Source organism: Notechis scutatus, chromosome 1 (genome assembly GCF_049901735.1).
Source record: "Notechis scutatus isolate UNSWTSFEM ecotype Mainland chromosome 1, rNotScu1.2, whole genome shotgun sequence".
Lineage (NCBI taxonomy): Eukaryota > Metazoa > Chordata > Lepidosauria > Squamata > Elapidae > Notechis > Notechis scutatus.
In genome coordinates, this window is record NC_142009.1 from 233,707,549 (window position 1) to 233,729,077 (window position 21,529).

A 21,529-nucleotide genomic window follows, 5' to 3' on the forward strand; every position below is an offset into this window, starting at 1 on the left:
AATTAATTTCTGAAGAGCTGTAGCAAAGCAATTTCCTTGATGATTCAGAAGGATTTTCAGAAGCAGATTGAAGCTCTGATGGGCATACTTGAAACCTCCCAGGTTTCAGAGAATTTGACTTGCCCATATCAAGAGAAGCAATGGCTGAACCCCACAACAGAACTCTCTACTGTCGGGATACATCCGTTTCTGGCATTCTGCCACCAGGGAAGCCAACCGCAGTTTCACCTGCAGCCATCTCAAAGAAGGACGCCTGCATCCTCAGCCTTTTACCATCTTGGAAAAAATGTTGCTCCCTTCTCATAGAGTACCAGCTTGCATCTGCTGGGAAGATACCATCCCTCACGAAGGGGACGCCCTAGTAGGGTTGTAAGTGGCATCTCAAACGAACAATACACAGAAAAAGGGAAGATTTTTTTTTCTCCCCGAAGCTAGAGCAGCCAGATTTCTCTTTCAGGATGTAGATGGAAGGCCTGGGAGGTTTGCAAGAGAATGATGGCAGCCCTCCCCCTTCCCCCGGCCCCCAAATATATCATTCCCCCCCTTTGCCTAGGCAGGCACGGAATCCGCTCCCCAGGTGGATGTTTGCACGTTGGCGTGGAGATGAACGCCGCTCACAGCCGAACCTCGCCTTTGACCCGCCTCCTGAGCGAGAGGATTGGGCGGATCGAACAAAACGGGGTTGCCATTGGGTCCCGTCGGACTGCTTATCTGGCCGTCCCGTTTCAAGGCTCGGTTGCATCACAGCGTGCGGATGCTGCTCTCTTCGAGCTCCAAAGCCAGAGCAGCGACGGCCAAGAGGCGATGATGCCGCCAGGGCATCGCTGGGAGCCGCGCGCGCAAGACGGCAATAGGAAACGCGGCAGCTCCGGCTTTGCATCCGTCACGAAAAGCCTCTAAAAGTGCCAGGCCGAGGAGCCGCAATAATTCGAGAAAGAGACTCAAAAGCCGGGGGACTGGGGAGAAACTCTCTGGGCAGCTTCTCTCCCCTCCATTCATTGCCTGCCGAGGACGACATTCTTATTAGCCCGGTTGCGGGGCGGGGATTCCGGGCTGCTTTTCCCCATGCACAGAGCCTCAGGTAACCGGAGGTGTCGGCGAGGGAGCGAGCTGTCCATTCCCGCGCCGCTCGATCGCTCGCGGTCGGAGGGAGTCTCCTGCTGCCTGGATGCCTTTGTCCCTTCCCGCCAGGAGTTGGTTGGAGGCGGCCGAGCATTTTTGTGGGGGAGAGCATTAAGACCCCCCACCCATTCCCTTATCCTCTGGGGGCAGCTGTCGGGAGCATCCCCTTCCTCCTCCTCCTCCTTTTCCTCCTCCTCCGATCGGCAGCCCTTTCGGCTGGACAGCGCCGAAACGAAGTTTGCGCGCCAGTCCGGGGACACCAAAGTTGCTGCTGCTGCTGCTGCCGCCGCCGTCGGCGTTGCAGGTAACCCGACCAACGCAGCCGGCGACCGGCGGGGGAGACAGCCTAGTGCTTTTGCCTTCGGGACAAAATGAGCGGCGAGGGGGCGACGCGGAGGCCGGGTTAGGGGCTGACCCCTCGCGTCTGTCGCCTCCCTTCCTCTCTCCCATTCATCCTCCCGCGGGAAGGACGGCTCGAGCGCCCCAGCTCAACCCCCCGGGGGTAGATAGGACCCCCCCCGGGCATGCTGCCTGGAGGATGCTGTGGTTCCCGGTGAAGAAGATCCGGAAGCAATTCAAGTTGCTGCTGCTGCTGGTGCTGCTCACCTTCGCCGTGTGGTTCACCTACCTGCACATCAACCTGGTGCGCCAAGGCAAGGCGCTGCGCTTGCACTTCGCCTACGGCCGAGGTAAGCAAAGTGGGCGGTCCCCTTCCTCCCCCCCGCCACTTCTCCCACTTTCGACGCCTCTGCTTTCTTTCCAAGGCGGTCGGGGAGCCGGCACCCCCACCTTGCTTGCTTTGCTTCTTTGCTATTTCCCCAACTCTCCAATCTCCGGCGCTCTCCTTTTGCTTCCCTTCTCGGCGTCTCTTTTGAATTTAAATATTGAGCCATCTGTAGAAGAGTTGCACAAAATCGTGCTCATCCTGTCTACAGTGATTAATCTGGAATAACACCAACTCTCATCTAACAGCAATAGGGCAGGGATATTTGCAAAGCAAGGAAGGGGGTGCTGTCATATGTTAGGGTGCATACGTGGATTCAAGGGTAGCAATTAAGCATTCTAAATGATCAGCTACCTTCTCGAAGTGGCTGGTCTTTGAGTTTTGCATGTCTTTCTACTCTTTTCTTTCCTGTCCTTTCCCTTTGACCCATTAACGAATCAGTATCTTTAATACCCCAGAAAGGAATATTCAGAGCATCCTCAATAGGATTGGTACCTGCTTGTTATCCAGGAATGCTGAGCATCTAACTTCTGAGAGGCTGCATTATTATTTATACATGTATATAGTCTCCTTTGCAGGATAAGGCAGTGAATCACCTGTTTAGATTCTGGCATATTTGAGAAGACAGTTTGGTGTACTAGACTGGGAGCTGTGAGATTGAATTATTGTCGTCTCTGAAGTAATAATACCAGCTGGATCACTCTGGGCCAGTCATTCTCTCTCAGTGCTAGGAAGAAAGTACTAGCAAAAGCACTTTTTTATTGCCAGGAATATTGGCAGGAAAACCACATAGACAACCATGTGGTCACCAGGGTTGATTTGAAAGACCAAAACTCATAGGTGGGAAACATAATTTGAGAAATGATGAAGTCAGTTGGTTTGGTTGAGGAAGAGCTATCTATTAAACCACTAGGTATTTTATTTTATTTTTAAAGCTTGCATGATTGTAAGATGCCCTTTTTGAAAAAACTTCCGAAGATATATGTGTGTATTTATGTCAGTAAATGGTGGCATTTCATAGCAATGACCTGCAATGACCTGAATTGATCTTAGTTCAAGGGCTCAAATTGATCTCAGTTCAAGGGCAACTGTCAGATTTTTATTTCTATCAACCTTGGTCTGCTAAGGGGAACATTCTCCCAGTTGCTGAGAAGCTCGCTTTTTTAAAAGCAGGAAAACTCTTGTAAACTCTGCAGCCCAACCCTATGCAGGTTTATTCTGAATCCTCCAAAATGTTAAATTGGATTTTCTCCTATGCGAGTCAAGCTAAGTTTGCAGGTTTCATTTCCCCAACTGAGTTCGGAGAAGCCCACAGAAGAGCTTCTGTGCACTTAACTGATTCCAGAACTGAGGTCAGGCACTTGGCTACAATTTCCAACAAGCCGTCTGAAATCCTCCAGGTCTTTAGTCTTCGTGGCGAAATGTTTGTAACAGCAGCTCAATATTTCTTTAGAGCTGGACTGAATAATGATTTCTGAATCCAGCACACAGAGCTCTACTGTATATTTTGGGGGTGGGGAAGGAATTCCTAAGTACATGGAAAAATCTAGCCTTTTCTATCTGAGTCAGTAGCTGAACTCACACAAGGGGCTGAGAAAAAGAGAAGCCATAACCATTATGTCTTCTTTATGCCATTTGAATTTCAGGGGTAACAAAGGAGGGCTTTGATCTCATACAGATTAAGGAGATAAGATGGGGCATGTCCTCCTGGGCTAGTTATTTGCTGAACCATATAATTCCTTAGTGGTCAAGAAGAAACAAGAGAAATGTCAAGAGGACAAAAAATAATGAAGTGGGTTATAGAAAACCTTTCTGATTACTTCAAATGTTTAATTTAAAAAAAATGTTTTAAAACCTCTGGCTGCTGATTGGCTAGACAAAGTAGACCTTTTTTGGAATGGCCTTATAATCAATGTAATTTTTAAAATGAAAATTTCACTGAGTCTATGAAAGATGCCTTAAACTACAATGACCGACTGTGCTCATTTGCTAAGCCTTCATGTGTGGTTGTCAAATGATGCAATTGCAGCCAATTGTGATTTATTCAACACATTATGATGAAACCATGGTTTATTGTGACATGTGAAACTACTGCATCTGTAATTTATAAGCTCTGCATTATCTCTTTTAATCACAGGGCATTTGTTTTACCTTATCTGGAATTTAGTTTGGAGTCCTTTTCTCAACACACACAAAAAGAACGTGTTAGCGGACTTCTTCTGACATCTAAATCTTAGATGTTACAAAATTGACTGTATACTGTACTACTATAAGAGGATGGTGGAAATAGATTTAAGAAGATTTTGAGACATCAGCATAAGTTCTTTCTTTTTCTTCTATTCAGCTGCTTTTTTTTTTTATAATGAGTTGCTTTTTATTTTAGTTTTGCTTCAGGAAATAGAAGTATAGTTTGAAGTAGGTTGGTTTACACCACAATGATCCAAAAAACATATTTAGCTTATCATGGCCACAGACCATAACAAATTAAAAAGTAAGATAATTGTAAAGTAGACACATTAAAAAAATAATGCATGTGCCTAAAATGGTATGCTAAATATTTTAACATGACTTTAATTAGACTCATCCCACTTGAAGCAGTTCTCTGCTTTCCATCACAGCCATGTGCTACATCTGGCTCTGCTACCTAACATTCCTGCCTCCTGATCCACCCCATAGAAGATTGAAGTGTCATCCTTGGTCCTGCCTAGGTATTGTATTATAAATGTGGAAATACACATAGCTCAATTATCCCTATGTAAGAGTCAGCATAGCAAGTCATAATGGATGGTCTTATTCTCCCTTTCACCACATAGGTGGAGAAGGTGCTCTGTAGGAGCATTGTAAAATCTGCCTTCCCCAAAAGCAGATAGAAGGGCAATGCAAATGCTCTTGTGGTATTTTGAGGTGCAATCTTAAACAAGTAATAGATAGACACAACACTTCAAGTATGTCACTGGGATGAAGTAAGGTGGAGTTTGGCTACAATAATTTTGCAGATCAGCACCTCTGGGTTATTGTTTAAAGAATGATTTAGCTAGTTCAAAAACTCAAAGAGATCAGTGCATTAGGAAATAATTCCTACTACCTTAAGGGGGATTTCCACCAAAAAGATTGAAATTTAACTTGCAGGGTCAAACTAATTTGAAAATTAATTTACACCAGAGCTAACATGTGCAGGTGGTATCTGCACTCAAGTTTTATTAATGCCAATCCAGTCTTTCCCTAAAGAATTGTACTTGAGATACATTGTAGCACCTGAAATATGTAAGAAACTTGATCGAATGGTTTCTAACGGGTCTGTGTTCTGTAGGCATATAGAAGCTGTATTATTTTTGACATAAACACTTTTAGTCTACCTGGTGTATAATGTGTCAAATTCTGATACTTCTGGTTTTTTAAATACTTTTGTAGAATCTATGGTTATCATAAAGCTTCTTGCTCATAATAATCAAGGGAGAATTACATCTGAAGTTATACATTTGGGACTGAACTTTATTCTCTGTCTTCAGATGAACTGATGATACAAGATTATTTCACAGGTCTGTTTTTCTTTACATTGCAAACAAAGCCTGTGTTTTGTGGTAAAAGGTTTGAACATCGAGCCTATATTTGATGAAAAAAATGGGGAGGGGGATTGCTAGAATTCTCAGTAATCTTTTATTGTTTATTGATCAAACCTTACTGAATAAGTGTATGTGTATTGTGGATATTTTATAAAAAAAATGATGATTAACCATTATGAATTATTTGGAAATCTTAATCATTTATATGCACATATCAAATGCACACTTCTTTTCTTCCAATTCATCATGCCTGATTCTCAGAGGTTGCCTGGATGAATCCCTGCTTGCCTTTTCTTGGCAAGATTTTCAGAAGTGGTTTGCCATTGCTCCTTTCTAGGGCTGAGAGGAAGTGACTGGCCTAAGGTCACTCTATTGGGCTTTGTGCCTAACTGGGGCTAGAACTCTTATCTCCTGGTTTCTAGCTTATTACCTTAATTAGTACACCTCTCAAACCGAGTCTCAATTTCAGTACACAAAGAACTACTATATTCAGGAAATAAGAGGACAAATGTATATCACTCTGGAGCTCACCAGTATTAATACTATTATAATTGCTAGATTTATGCAACTTCTTAATGATATTGTGCTTGGATGGCTTTGTGAAGGCTTTGATTGCGCTTGGGCATGGTATGCAAATAGCTTTGGCCAGTCTGGAGAATGACTTTTGTTATAGTGGACACAACCTTTTTGGTTGTGTGAAATCAGCATTAGCTTTTGCTCCCATTAGCCACCAGCTTAGGTTTAGAAGGCCCAATAGTTACTGCAGTCAGTTACAGCAGTCAGTGGTGGTGTCATGCCCCTGGTGGAGACTGACTCTAAAGGAGAACAGTCGACAGGGAGTGGAAATGTGGCTCCAGAGGTTGTGGGGGAGGCTGGGGAAGGGCAGAGACCAGCTGAGCAGTTGGAGGAGGACCCAGGCCCATCCCCTATCCATCCTAGGGCACGCAGGGAGGAGAGGATAAGGGAGAGATGTGGTCTACTCAGGAGGAGAGGGCCTTGATCCTCTTCATGGGCTGCAGCTGTGACAACTGAATAAGAGGACGGACATGCATATGGGCGAGCGCTGGAAACAAAGCGTGAAAATATCTCTAGTTTATGGTTCCTCTCTAAGTTTGGCATCCTTCCCAGTGTGTGTTTTGTTATCTGTGGAAGTCCTCTAGCCCTTATCTTGCCTGGTTTGTGTTGTTTTTTTTCCTCCTCCTTGGAGGGAAAACTGCTTGTGTGGGAGTTTTTTTGTTTTCCGTCAAGGATATTTGGAGCTGGGTTTTTGTGACTGTGTTTATTTTGTATCTCCCCCGCCCCCCCGGATCATCACAGGTGGAATTCAAATGATCTAACAACTGGTTCTATGTCCTAATTATTTCTTCCAACAACCAATTCACCCAACTGCTCAGAAAGTTAACAACTGGTTCTCCTGAACTGGTGTGAACTGGCTGAATCCCACCACTGGTTGCAGTCTTTCCTAACTGTTCCAGTTTAAGAAAGTAATAATCGTAGACTTTTGTTCTGTCCCTTCTTCTTTGTCTTTTGGAACCTGTTCAGTTCTATCTTATTCCTACTACTTTTAAAATTAAGGAGCAGGAACCCATGACCCTCTAGATACTGCTGAACTAGAATTCTCAACCAACTTGACCATTGATGAGGAATGCTGAGAGCTGCATTCTCAATCACAGGCACACTATTTCTCATTTATACGAAACTATTGGCCAGCTAAAGAATTAGATTTTGATATTGAGGTGCTGTGGAATTCAGTTCCAGAATGGGCATGAACAGCTGAAACTTTAAAACAGAAGTTTTTTTTTTAAAAAAAAAAAACAAGTTTTATTCAGTTTTTCACATAGATTACAAAACAAAAAAACTCTTTTCAGTGGACAACATAATTCCGGGTCACCACTTTTATATGCAAATATGACATGGTTATATATTCATTTTTTACAATCAACTTCCTATCTTATCCAATTTTAACTTAATTCTATTATTACTTTTTCCAACTTTTACAGAAGAAAAGAACAAACAAATTATTCCTGGTCTCTGATATTAGTCTCAATCTAAACATCCTCTCAGTTCATTTCAATTATTTCAAGTATATTTCTTAAACATTAATATTTCTTTTAAAGATAAAAATAACAATATGTATTCACCTATTAAAAAATATCAATGTCCCTCCTTTCTCTTAATAATCTATATTATCCTATTCCCGTATCTTCATACTTATTACCTTTTAATTCTTTATCTGTCAGATTTACAGTTTCATCACATATTCTTTCCATAGGTTCTAGATTAATATAAGCTTTTACACAAGAGAAAAAGTATAAGTCCCCCCCCCCCCTTTTACTAATTTGAATGTGTCACCTCAGTAGTTTAAATATACCTTAATTCCCTCACCTTAATTCCCAATAAACATTTGTTTTTAACTAGTTATGATAATAGTCATTCCCTAATAAACTACATAACATTATATATCTTTTCCGTCAGATTCTGCAATGTACTGTATTTCCCCCCTTTAATTTCATAAAATGTATTTATAGTTTCAAAACAAAAATAAGAAAAATAAATAATCCATAAAATAGAAGTTTTGTGGGTTGGGAAACTGGCTGATCTGGAGAATATGATACAAGCAGTTCTGAATGGGATGTTCTTTCCATGAAGAACCAAGTACAAAGCTTGGGGTAACCTTGTATATTCATTGCAGTTTGAGAAGTACAGTTGGCAGCGGCATCCCGGAGTGGTTTTAACAAGATCCTCCTTACTCAAAATCTTGGATTTTAATTAATATGTAAGATGAGATATCAGTGCTTTATCTCAAGAATAGATAGCTGCCACTGGATTTTCGAGTGGAACTGTCTCTGAAAATAGCCTGGAAGCTTGAAAAAATGTAGCTGGATGAATGCTGATATTGCCCAGAAAGTTTGTAGAACAGATTATTCCCTTTCCCCAAAATATATATATATATTTATTTCATCTGTCTGCCTTTTAATACCTTTAAAAAAAAACTCTAAACCTTTCTAGGTCCAGTTCAAACTGCTGCACTGAAATTAGTAAAAATTTAAAAGTTAGCTGCTTCCTTCAGATCAATATGCTAGATAACTTTTAGAGAACTGGAAATTCTTAGCAAAGGCTGGAAATCTGTTCCAATCAGCTGATGCTTTAGTTTTGGCATTTAAATGGTATCTGAAGACCATCTTCTTCAAATCAGTTTTGTATGATGAAATAGTTATTTGGGTCAATAATTCATCAATGTCTCTTCTAATATGTAAATAATTTGAGAAGGCATTCTTCTAAAAAGGAATTTAAAATGAAAAACCTTAAGCAGTAGTATCATAGCATTGACTTCTGTTGTATCATCAGTATAGTACTTTGAATAGAGTACAACATTCATGCCAACACTATGAAACGTAATATTTACATTAGCTTTATATTCTGTTTCTAAGTAATCTTGGGCTGCTATAGAGAATTTAGTTATTTTGTTGCAGGACTAAAATGCTTCAGATATATATGAATTTGCCATTGCCATTGTGAGGACATTCAAAAAAGAAAGAAAAATTCCTGTTAAAATGACTTTTGACAAAACTACCATGAATGTAGACTCTTTAATGAAACTTTATCAAAATCACATAATTTCTAAAACTCTATATTATTCTGGTGGTATTTATGTTCAGAGGTTCAGTAAGATGATGGTTTATAAGCAAGGTAAAGTTGGATATGTTATTTTCCTAATACCCAAGTGTTTCAACTACTGATTTTAAAAATTATTTTCTGCTTTGATAAACCTGGTAACTGGTTATAGCAACATTGTGAAACTACTTATATTGCTCAGTTTGTGGAGACAGATAGGAGGGTGTAAGTGGTAGAAAGTAAGAAATAAAAGAAAGAAAACCTTTTTATAAAACATCAAGGGCACATTTTTCCACTTTAGTGGATGAAGTATTTTCTTACTAGTGGCTTTTGGAACAAGTGTAAATGACTGCTCAGAATAGCATGCAACTTGAGTAAATATATCAGCTTGATCTATTTTGAAGATTTTGTTACAGTTTGTTGCCTTACATATCTGTTTTCTTCTCTTAGGACGAGTAATTTAAGAACAGGGTCTAAAGCAGCCTTCCCCATCTGGTGCTTTTTCCATTTCTTCCCACAGATATCTGGGAACTCCATGAGTTGTGTGAAAACAGTTGTGTTTAGCTTCAAGATGAAATTGAAAACATGAGGAAGATGTGCACTTAAGATAAAACATTGGTTTGGAACAGTAAAATTTGATACTTTTTTTGTATTGTATCTTCCCATCTTCTCCCAATATTTTTCAGAAATAATTCTTCAGATTGTTGCTAGTGCCACTAAAACATTATCCTCAGCAAAATGAAGCACCTGCCTGGGCTGTATCACTTTGGTTGCTGGGAGACTAGTGACTAAAGTTCTTCCATATCCATATTTCCCTTTGAAACATTGTAGTTCAGATACTGCTTTTACATCTCCACGCATTGGCTGCGTTTGTACCTCAGACCAAGCCATGATGTGCTTTATTCAATTGTGGTTTAGTATGAGGTTTCTAAACTATGACTTATGACTTAGCACAATGTGAAACGTAGCCATTAACTTCATTTAAAAATTCCTCAATTGCCTTTTTACGATTCAGTCACATGAATCATCATACTTGTGCATTTGGTTGTTGATGAAAGTAGAACTCTGGGTTCCCATCCTACTGAGAGATGTATGAACCCAGACTTTGGCTCACTTTGCACTTCATGTAATGTGCACAAGCAATCATTGTCATGGCCTGTCTAAACTCAGATATTTTATTCAGAAACCTATAGTTAAAGCAAGGCCCATCAGGAAGTAAAATTTTGATTTTGCCACCTCAAACTTAGCTTTGACCTGTGTCAGCTCTTACGAATGAGTAGGTGGAGGAAATACAAATGTATTACAGGAATTTTACAGAACTCTATGCCACAAAAACCACATGTCTGTCGGAGGATAAATCAGAATGAAGGCTTAAGCTATTGAAACCACTAGCTGTCATTGTAGGTTGGTTATTAACTGCATAGGCTGATTTTAAGATGATGTTGCAGATAATCCAATTCTCCTGGTTGCACATACACTCATTATACCCCTCTTCTTTTGCCTGCAAGTATTTAGAGAAAACCACTGATGGTGTTTTTATAACAGAGTGTTAGTAAGTAGAGCAATTGTCATCCGTTCTTACTCATGGTGATACCTGCCTCCGAATGACAATGGAAATAATGAATAATGTTTTCAGAATTATACATAGTTGCAATATTATGCTTCCACTTCAGAGGTTTGGTGAGTTAACATCATTGCGCTTCAAAGTTAATGTTGTAATGCAGTTTTGCAGAAGTTCATCCTTGGGGATCCGTGATATATCTGGAGTAGTCACTGATCAAATTCACAAAACACAGACTTAAGAGAGTATGTAAACATTTTGTGAGGGGTGGAGAAGCTGGTTAGAGCTGAAACAAAATATTAAAAGACAAACATAGAATTTTACTGAAAGGAGAAAAAAAAAGGCCAATATGTCAACCTAGATTAAAAGAATTGAATCAACACAAATGCTACATTTTCTTTAACTGTCTACGCTAAACGGAAATGAGGCTGTAAGTTCTGGGAGTGATTAAACTGTTGGAAGAAAAGACAGGTTAAATGAAGTTTGTTACTTAGAAAAGAACAAAATAGTAATGGGCTGCTGGTTTAAGTAATTACTCTGTACTCTTCAGAACAATTGTTATTCATAGTGTCAAGGCTAAGCTCTTAAGAATTTTAAGATTTTTGGTTGTCAAAGGATGCAAAAAATATCTAGTAAATTCAACAGGGCAAATTTGTGTGCAGTGGTATAATACAGACAATATTTTTAGGCCTGAATTCATAATATTATCTAATCAAGAACTGAAGGGGTGGCTGTTAATCACACGTTTGTCCAATGCCACATTTTTTTTCCAATAGGGAAATCATTAGCCTGATCAATCTGTTATCTGCTGATTGCCCTTATGCTGAAATACGAGTTACTGCTTTGTTCAAAAATAATCACAGATCCTGGTTAGGATGTAACAGAAAGCTATAATTAAATGTGGCTTTCTAGCTTGTTCTAACATATATGTGGAGCGGGAAAGTGCCAGGAAAGGAGTTATGTGTAGATAAATACGACACAGGTGCATCCTGATTTATTAGTCACAGATTTGATCATCTGAAAGTGTCACATATGCTTACCTGAGCTTGTAAGTAACAGCACTGTGAAGAAAGAGTAATAAAGAAGATATAAAAGGATCTTTGTTTCTTAAAATAAAACTCTTGGCTTCAGAATGCTATTTTTGTGTTGAGAGGAAGATTTGAATTATTAGGTGATTTATGGTTTCATTGGCTAAAAGAAAAATGGGAAGATAACCGAGAACAATGTAATGGCAAAGCCCCAACTTTCTCCTCAGGTCTCTCAGATCTGTAGGAAGGTTGACACAAGGTTGTGTAGAAACAGAAATATGACACTTAAGGACTTTTAAAAAAAAGAAAGAAAATACAGAGAAAAAGCAGACAGAAGAACAGTGGAACAAAGATTTTTTTAAAAAAGTAGTTTCCATGTTGTAGGTCAATAAGTTTCAGAAAATCAAAGTTTATTGTGTAGGACAACTGATAATAAAGTGAGAAAATTAAATGGAGTGATATTGAACATTTCCAGATTTGGATCACAGGTTTTGCCTGCCATAACTTTTTATTATCTATCAGGTCCAACAGTTGGTTTGCCAGTGGTCATTGTCTATAGCAATTTTCAAAATCTACCCTTCCTACATTTTGTTTCACTCTTCTAATTCTCCCACTTTTAACTCTGTGTGTGTGTGTGTGTGTGTGTGTGCGCGCGTGCGTGCGCGCACACAACATTCTTCTTGAATCTGTTGATATAAACTGTATTTTCACAAAACCTTAAACAATATTAAAATTAAAGCATTTAAGATGTTACAATGTTTGCTGCAACTTTTATGGAAATGGCTATTCTGGAATTTGTATTTTATTGTATATTGTTTTGTGAAGCAATACTGGGTTTTTTTTTGTTATTGTTGCTCCTATTAATATAAATTTATAACTACCGCTTCTAGGCTACAAAAATGTCTACATTGCCCTAAAACCATTAGATGGCAGTCAAGGGATAGATATGAAATAACTCCCTGATGCCATCTACACGTTATTTGAATTTTTGCAGATTTGGCATTCCTATGCCCGACCAACTAATCTATGCTAATTATTGCTAACAATAATTAAACAGCATTCCAGAAGGTGGTTTAGAGTCCTTCTTTTTATCATGTGCCTCATTCAGCTTAGGCAAAGGCTGAACCTAAACTGAACTTAAACCCAAAGAAGTTTACTTTATGCAATTTATTTTCCTTTACTCTTGCCAATAAAGTGCAACTATGATTAATGCTCTTTATTATTTTTTTATGGTGACTGCTCTTTAGAAGGCCAGGTCCTGAAGATGAAACTCAAATACTTTGGCCACCTAATGAGAAGGAAGGACTCACTGGAGAAGAGCCTAATGCTGGGAAAGATTGAGGTCAATAGAAGGGGACGACAGAGAATGAGTTGGCTGGATTAAGTCACTGAAGCAGTAGGTGTGAGCTTAAACGGACACCAGAAGATGGCAGAAGACAGGAAGGCCTGGAGGAACATTGTCCATGGGGTCGTGATGTGTCGGACATGACTTTGCAACTAACAACAACATGATTAATGCAAAAGAATCCCAGCTTTTTCTTGCTCTTCCTTGATTGATATTATTAAGAGGATGGGGAGAGAAGGGAATGCCTTAGTGAACATGGGCATCATAGTTTTCGTTATTCTAAAAGTTGGGGTATTTAGGTCAATTTCTAAGCAGTTTGTCATTTGAAATACCCAAAAATAGAATTTGCACACAAACAAGGATACATTTAGCTTTTCAAAGGTATCGTGTACTGGATTTAATCTTAGAACAAAAGGAAATATAACACGACTGTGTAGGTGTGTATTTCTGCCTGATGAGAAAAGAAAAAGTTTATTTCTCTTGATAACATTGCACTATCTCTTCCATAAGCTACATGTTTACTTTCTTTAAAACTGCATGTGTAGGGGAAGTCACCATGGAGATATCAAACTGTGCTTTTTATTCAGTATAAGTTTTGGTTTCAATAGAAAGTACAGAGAATACTTTTGTATGCTACCTATAAGCATGCAAAGAAGAAACAAATTTGTTTCCTCTTGTTAAATTGATGGAGCAGGTCTGAAGGTAAGAAAATGAGTTCTTCTGTTGAAATGGGCAATGGATATTTGAGAATATTTTACTTCTTTCCATTTTTCAGTTTCTGTCTTACAGAAATGATTGCTGCACCTTCAGTAAAAATATGGACATTTCAAGATTTGAAATTCAATGCAGGAGAATTCTGTTTTTCACCAAGACTCGAGATTATTATTATTATTATTTTTAAGAGAAGAGTACAGGTGTAATTAGGATTATGCCTGTATGAGATTCTTTTCAAGCTAAATGGTTTCATCTGTGTTGGAATGAAAGCAAAGATTCATAGACAGAAGGAAAAGATGAAGCTGAGAATGAAATGTATATAAATGGGTTAAGATAAGGAAAAAAGATAAGGAAAATCAATAACAAAATCAGAGGTGTAAATAAAAGGACCCTCTTGAAATTGTGATTTAGAGAAATAAAAAATATTTGTAGGGGTGATGATTGTCAAATTATTCTGTAGGCAGAGCAGCATCTGTTGTAGCTCGCTTGGATGGAGAGGTATTGTCACTCAAAGAGCTTATGCTCTCCTTCTATCTAAACAATTGTTCTGTACACGCTGAAGATTAAATTAATGAAGGGAGGACAATAACCTTTTAAAATGTTTGAATCCTGAAACTCGTTCCTTAACAGATTGAATTTTATGATTGAGTCAGGTTTGAAATCTGCTCCCCAAGTTGACTCAATTAAGTTTGAAGAGGGCAATCTGAGGATCTCACAAAGTCCCATTGTGATCAGTGGTTAAGGCACCAGGGAAGAAACAAGAAGATGGTGGATTCTAGTTCCACTTTTGGCACCAAAGCTGGGTGGGTGACCTTGGATCAGTCACTCTCTCAGTCCAATCCATCTTGCAGGGTTGTTGTTGTAGGAATAATAATAATGAGTATTAGGTAAATTCATCTCCTTGTGTTATTTATAAAAATAACAAAGGCAGCATATAAATAAATAGCTTTTTGTTGATAAACTCTGATTTGTTGAGCAAGCCACAGTGATCTAGGTTTACATGTCATACCAAGTTATAAACCATGGTTAACAAACCACAGAAGCTGGATTTAATTGTAGAACAAGAGGAAAAAACACTGCAGTACAGATGTATGTTTCTGCCTGGTGGAAAGAGAAAGATATAGTTTAAGTCATTGCTTTCTCTTTTGATAACAGTCATGCTGTTGTCATGCTAAGATAAAACGAAACTAAAAATAATAATTATGGATTATATTTCAATTGCCTGGGTTAAGTAACAGGTAGTCAAGAGTGGGTTGTGATGACATAAAGACATAATAGGCAACTATGGCCCCTTTACAACCTGTGGACTTTACTTCACAGATTCCTAAGCCAAACAGAATTCTGGGAGTTGAAGTACTAGGTTGTAAAGAGGCCACAATTGTCCACTCCTGATGTAAACTGTTTCCTGCCTTTGTGTAATCAGTACTCTAGTGGGCAGTATAGTCTGAGGCCACCCAGTATATTAAAGTCAGGTCCAATAGGTTTATCTTTTTTTTCTGACTGAAAAATATCATTGAGGTTTGCAGGCATACTAGTCCTACCTGGCAGGAGTACTGCAATGCAGCATTTGGACATAGTTTATATACATAGTTTTGTTTCATGCCAAAAAAACGAGACATAAACTTAATAGGTAGTTAGCACAGCATTGTGTTGCCTTGCCTGCTAGGAGAGGTGCAGTATCACACTCCATTCACCAGATGGGGAACACTATGATTCCCTCCCCCCAGGAGTGGTGCTGAACAAGAGCTGCTATTGCCAGGTAATGCCAGATGGTATGGGGGGAGGGGTGCAGGATGAGAGAAGACAAATGAACCAAGAGAGAGCAACTTCTCCTGAGTCATTGCTAGACAATATGATGCCCTCCAGATGTTTTGGGTTGCAATTTCTTGCTACTAGCTTTCTCCTTGGGGTGGATGCAAGTTTATTTATTTGTTTATTTGATTTCTATACCCACCCATCTCAGCAAGTTGGGAGTTGATGTCCAGAGCAAGCATCTGAATAATGCTAGATTATCTAAATCTACTTTTGGTGTGAGTGAAACAGTTTTGGAGGATTGATTGATTGTGTGCCATCAAGTCAATATCAACTCTTTATGGACTGCACATATCTTCTCCAGGATAATCTGTCCCCAATGTGGACTTCCAGTCTTCCAGTAGTGCACCCCTTGCTGCTGTTATTCAGTCCACTTACCATGCTACTCATCATCATTACTTTTCTTCCACCTTTCTCAGCATGAGAGCCTTCCCTGGAGAGTTATGTTGGAGTCTTTCAAATGCTAAGAAATCACAAGTGCACCCCTGAATTGTTGTTCCTGTTTGTTTCAAGCTGACCTTGTGCTGATGCCAGATGATGGAAGGCTAACCTTCCTCTGACCTCCAGTTGTTGAAGAAGATGCTGATGACCATCTGCTGCAGCAACTGGGTAGCTTAGTTGCACAGTTTTGGTTGGCAGGGAAATCAGTTATCAGTTAACTGGAGTAACAGAGGGGGAGTTATTTAAATCTGACATCTGTTTAATTGACTGGAAGGAGGTGATGAAGAATGGAGAGAAAATATGGAGTTAGTATGTTTCTTGCTTTTCCAGGCTACAGAATAACTACTCTGACTGATAAACTGTTATATTCAGTTTTTTTTCTTAATATCCCTTCTCCATCCATTATGCACACTTGCGTCACTACTGAATCATATTTCTGTTTCTGAAAATTAGTATAGTGCGTTCCCAAGAGTCCAGGTCCTAAAAAGCTTACTTTGTAAACCATTTTCCCAGAAAAATATTGCACGGCAATACAAATGTAATCTTCCATATTGCTCATTGAAAAAACATGAGCACAGATGTTGGGAACTTCTTCAGGGAGTTGAGGAATGGTGAAATGGGGGATATTTGATGGTTGGATAGAATGCGGCAGGAGGGAAAATGAGAGATAAATTGCAAGTGCTATCTCTGAACAGTAGAAGCAAAAGATTCAGAAGAGAAATATATTTCATATCTGGTTTGATTTCAAAATATTGAAATTATCCTTGTGAAAACATGTACACGATAAACTTTGTTTGTTCATTGAACATTCTGGAGGAAATTCATGACAAACCATTTTTGAACTGCCAATAGAATTACATGAAGTATCCACAAAATCATCCTGAGACATTGGTTTACCTGTATTCTTCATTTGCATACATCAGCCATTTGTGGATTATGCCTAGAAAAAGAACATATTAATTAGGCCACATTATTTGAAGAGTTTTCTTAAATAAAGGGTGCTTGCAAGTCATTGTTTTGATTTAAGTACTCTATTCAAGTAGTATAATCAATCAGACAAGATTTTTGCCATATTCATAAGAACTAGAGACATATTGATCCTGATTAGATTTTTCTGATTTTTCTAACTATAGCATTAAAGTTGGATAACATAACATCTGCAAGTTATTTCTCTGAGGTAAAAAAGTTATTTTTTGATATTAGGAACTCATACTGAAAAATCCTCTGTGAAACTGGGGAGAAACGGAAGTTACTTTGGCCTGAGAAGTACGATTTCATTTGCCAATTCTGAAGTGTACTCTGCCTGTCCAATATAAGTCCTTGAGTCTTGAAAAGAGTAGGAAAGATCTCTTGCCTTAAAGTCATGTCTTTGAGTCCTTCCACATCATCCCACCCACTCTCATCTCCTGCTATTATTCTCACCAATCCCATCTTGAGCCAGGCATAATTTCTTCCATCTGGCCAATGGGGTTGGCCTTAGTGCCCTACCACCTTCCTTGATTTTCCCCACACCATTGTTTCTCTTTTAGTGAGGGAAAACTCATTTTAAAACTCTGGCTGACCACTGTCTGGGAAGCAGTGAAACTGCTGGATGATGTGATTGTGAAGAAGTGTTTTTCAACCTTGATAGCTTTAAGGTGTGTGGGCTCCAACTCCCAGAGTTCACCCTGTGGCAAATTACAGGCCCAATAATGCTAGGGCATTCCTAGAAGCCTGGCACTCAGGCAAATCAACCATCAACAGGCACATAGAGATGAACAACATTTAAATACCATTCAAAAGAAAAATATCTAAAAAACTAAGAAAGGAATAAAACATCCAGAACAACACCTCATCAGCAATTGGCACTTAGATAAACAGGGATTAATACCAAACAGCCAAACAGTACACAAAACCCTAATCAAGGAAATAGCAAGTCAGACAAAAATCAAACAGTAAACAGCCTAATAAAGGAACTACCAAGGAGAAAACAACACCCCCAACAATACTGACTGGGCAAGTTATTGTATATAAATAGAGAGCAAGTCCCACTCCCTTCTGACACTGAAGATGTTACTTAATCTGGCAACAAAATGTTTGTAAAAGCAAACAAGCAAGCTCAGGCAGGGCCAAGGACTCCACAGTGTGGGATGCATATTCTCACATTCCTTATATGACTGATGAGCTTCTGCTGCAAAAGAAGCACAGTCCAATTTCTTCCCTGGTACAGTAATGGCTCACTTTGCTGATCTCCAATCAACCAAGTGGAGAATGCACAGAAAGGTTAATTACTTGTTAAATTGGCCAATTCTAAGCAGATGCACTTTATATGTGCGGAGTGTTTGGCACATGTTGTTTTTCCTGCTGTCAATAGAATTATTTTTGAAATTCTGACATGCAAAATGGTTGTGATAGCTGGTAAATAAGATTCTGCCTGAAAAGCTAGACTGGGAGATTTAATAGAGTTCTAGGACTTTTTAATTTTAAAGTCCCAGATTAAGCTTTTGGCAGGCTAGTCGTGCATCAAGATGACTAGATGTGCACATTTCCACTACACAATGCATAAAGAGGATATGCCAGGCTCTTGCATTGTAACATTTATAATTCTGAATCTTGATCACAAGGGGATTATGTTTCTGGTAAAATAAACCCTTTTCTTATCTCTTACAAGTAGATAATTACTTTTCTCTGCCTAATTTAACAGAGGTATTCCTCAGCTGAAATAATGAGACTGTTACCATACTCCCGGATGCAAAGCATATCAAGTCAATGAAGTGGGGACTCTAGTAAGAGTCAGGTAAAAAAAATTCCCCCACTCATGAAATGATCCTTCATGGAGGTTGCCAATACTTTACTGGCTGGGGGTTTCCCTGGCATGTGCCTCACTGAAGGGAATGATTTAACACTTTAGGTCATTGAAGGAATCAAACAGAAGATAGGTTTTATTTGCACTGAGCTATAAACAGCAGCTTTAACAGATTCACTTGCAGAATATTAATGGCCTGGCAATCAACAGTGGGAAAAAGGAATATGGATTTAGGAAGAGAAATCTGGCTGTACAAGGAAGGGTGTTTTGAGAAGCATTTATTGGAAAGCAGGTAAATAGAATGAGATTAGGTCTGTAAATTATAAATGACATAATATGCTCTAAGATTGGATTCAGAGTAGGAAAGAGGCTGAGGACTTGGCATTCCTTCCTATAGTTTCTTTTATCCTGCAGTATTTTATTTATTTATTCAATTTCTATAGCCGCCCATCCTATACAAGTATTCTGGGTGGTGTTAATTAATTATGAATACAAGAATACCCCACAAGTAATCATTGTGTACCATTTGTGTGGGGCTTTTATTGGCTATAATAAAATATTATTACATGCCATTGTCTTGATTCTTAGCAACAACATTGAGAGATTTTTCCCCACTTAGTCCTTTGGGTCTTCCAATGATTCACTTCCAATGATGTGCTGTAATTGAGTCCATACATCTTGTTGTTGGTAGTCCTCTTCTTCTCTTTCCTTCCATCTTCCCCCTTTCCAGAAGCTAGGTCTTTACATAATATTCCCAAAATATATGATAATTTGGAACTGGTTATCTGTGTCTCAAGTAAGACTAACTCAAATAACAATTCCAAATGACAGAGAATTTTCACAATGGTAAAAAATAAAGCAATGAAAGGTATGGGATAAGATCCTCCCCATGATCTTCTGTATTAACATTTATTTATAATTGCTAAGGGAGCTTCCCATTATGCTAAATATCTTTTAGAAGTGGAAATTGGCATCATTTTCTTTATAGTTCCTCTGCTGCCCACTCTGCTGTCCTTAACTAGAGCTAAGGGGAGATGTCATTTTTATTAATTGGTGGACAAGTTATTAATTTCACTGGACAAGTGACTGACTGTATCTGTGACTGATTGTTGCCTGTGTTGTTGTTCAACTGATGAAGGGGTTGCTACAGTGGGTTATTCTCCAGAACATATTTTTTTCAGTTTGGAGTGAAGAGGGGTATATTTTCAGAATGTAGTGTAATTTAGCAAAAGCTAATAACTTTCCCCCCAATCTTTTAGAAGGAATAGAGATAGATCTTTTGTCCTCTGGATGGAATCTATGAAGTGGCTATAAATAAAACCTGGATCTTTTGTAAAGGTACTTATTGTACTTTTGTTTAGACCAGCTTCTTGCCTAGTGATTGTGTGCTTATGAAATCCATTCAGTCGTACTAATCTGTCTGTCTATCTGTCTGTCTATCTAGCTCAGTTAACAATACAAAATATTTGAGGAATCAGAAAGAAGATTGTATGATAAATTTTCTTTTTCCTCCCATATTTAAAAGTGGAGATAATAGTAGTGCTTTAATTTAAAAAAAGTTCCTTACATTGTCTACTGACAACTACAAACATAGAGTTAAAGTGTCCTTGTGTGACTTTATGGAGTCACTCTAAAGAAAAAAAAAAACATAAATGAAACACTCAGCTTAGTTTGATATTGTAGAGTCTTCTGGTTACAATGTACGTGTGTAATTTGTTTTTGGAGAAGCTTTACACATGAAGAATGGATTTATTGCTTTCCATTTTCTTCCAGTATCTTGCAGTTTGTTGTTCTCAAACATACAGGTGATATGTGGTGGGTAGTACACAGTGTAAATTTTTTCATTAACATTTTCATTTTTTTCTATGTGAACGTGATTTATTGCTTCATCACATCACAGGATCAAGCAGCTCCTATTGCTTCTGGGGTCCTTGCCTCTATTTTTAGATCACAAAATGTGTGTGTGGCACTTAGCCATACGTTTAAGGCTTCAGCATTCTAATGTAAGATTGTGGTCCGTATAGGTTGTCAAGAAAGACTATATGGGAAAAAATATAACATATTTCAGACTATTATTTCAGAAATGGAATCCTTCTCAAAGTGAGTTTGTTCATGGAAGCATTATGCAACGTTATCCTATTTAGGTAAACAACAGTTCTTTTTATATTATCTATGATTGTAGTTATATCTGATTTTTCTACTATGAAGTCAAGATAGTAAACATGGGTCTCTCTGCTTATGCACACAAAAAATAATTAATGCTGATACTCCAAAATCACCCAGTGAATTTAGTGTTAAGTTAAAGTTATACCTTCATCCTTTTAATCACAGTCCAGCACATTAACCAGGATATTCTCCTGATTCTCACTTGGTCAAATGACGGTGATAACAGTTTCAGGAGCAAATCATCCTAGCGATATGCATTTTGGCATATTAAAAAGTTGTTATTGCTGTTTTTATTTCTTGTACTCATTTTGCCACTGTTACACACACTCCTAGGTTCAGTTTATGGTGATTCATTCACTCACACACTCATAGCTTGTTGAGCTACATGTATCATGTAAGCCCCCCCCCCCGCCATGCTGCCATCTACCTGGGTTTTCCAGATAAGTGCAATTAGAGCAGACAAGGCATCCAGCCCTGCTCAACAGCTGGAAAATAATTTGGGACATGCACAAATTACTTTCTGTCCTAACACTCAGGCACAAGTTATTTGGAATACATGGAGACCTCGTGAATTTAAACTAACAGCAAAAGTCCACTGGTTATCACATGAAGATAACACTCAATCACACTGGCCCACCTCTTTCTCAACTAGG

The 21,529-nt window shown here is 38.7% G+C and overlaps 1 protein-coding gene across 3 annotated transcripts in view; it reads left to right on the top strand.

Moving 5' to 3' along the window:
• The first annotated feature begins 627 nt into the window (after positions 1–627).
• B4GALNT4 (beta-1,4-N-acetyl-galactosaminyltransferase 4) overlaps positions 628–21,529 on the top strand; it is a 225,868-nt gene continuing 204,966 nt past the window's right edge. The window contains exon 1 of one of the 3 annotated variants that reach the window (XM_087950698.1): positions 628–1,811. In XM_087950698.1, the coding sequence (XP_087806824.1) occupies positions 1,661–1,811 (151 nt within the window). In that variant the 5' untranslated portion in view covers positions 628–1,660. The remainder of the gene's footprint in view (positions 1,812–21,529) is intronic. The other 2 variants (XM_087950697.1, XM_026668134.2) reach the window with 2 other exon arrangements.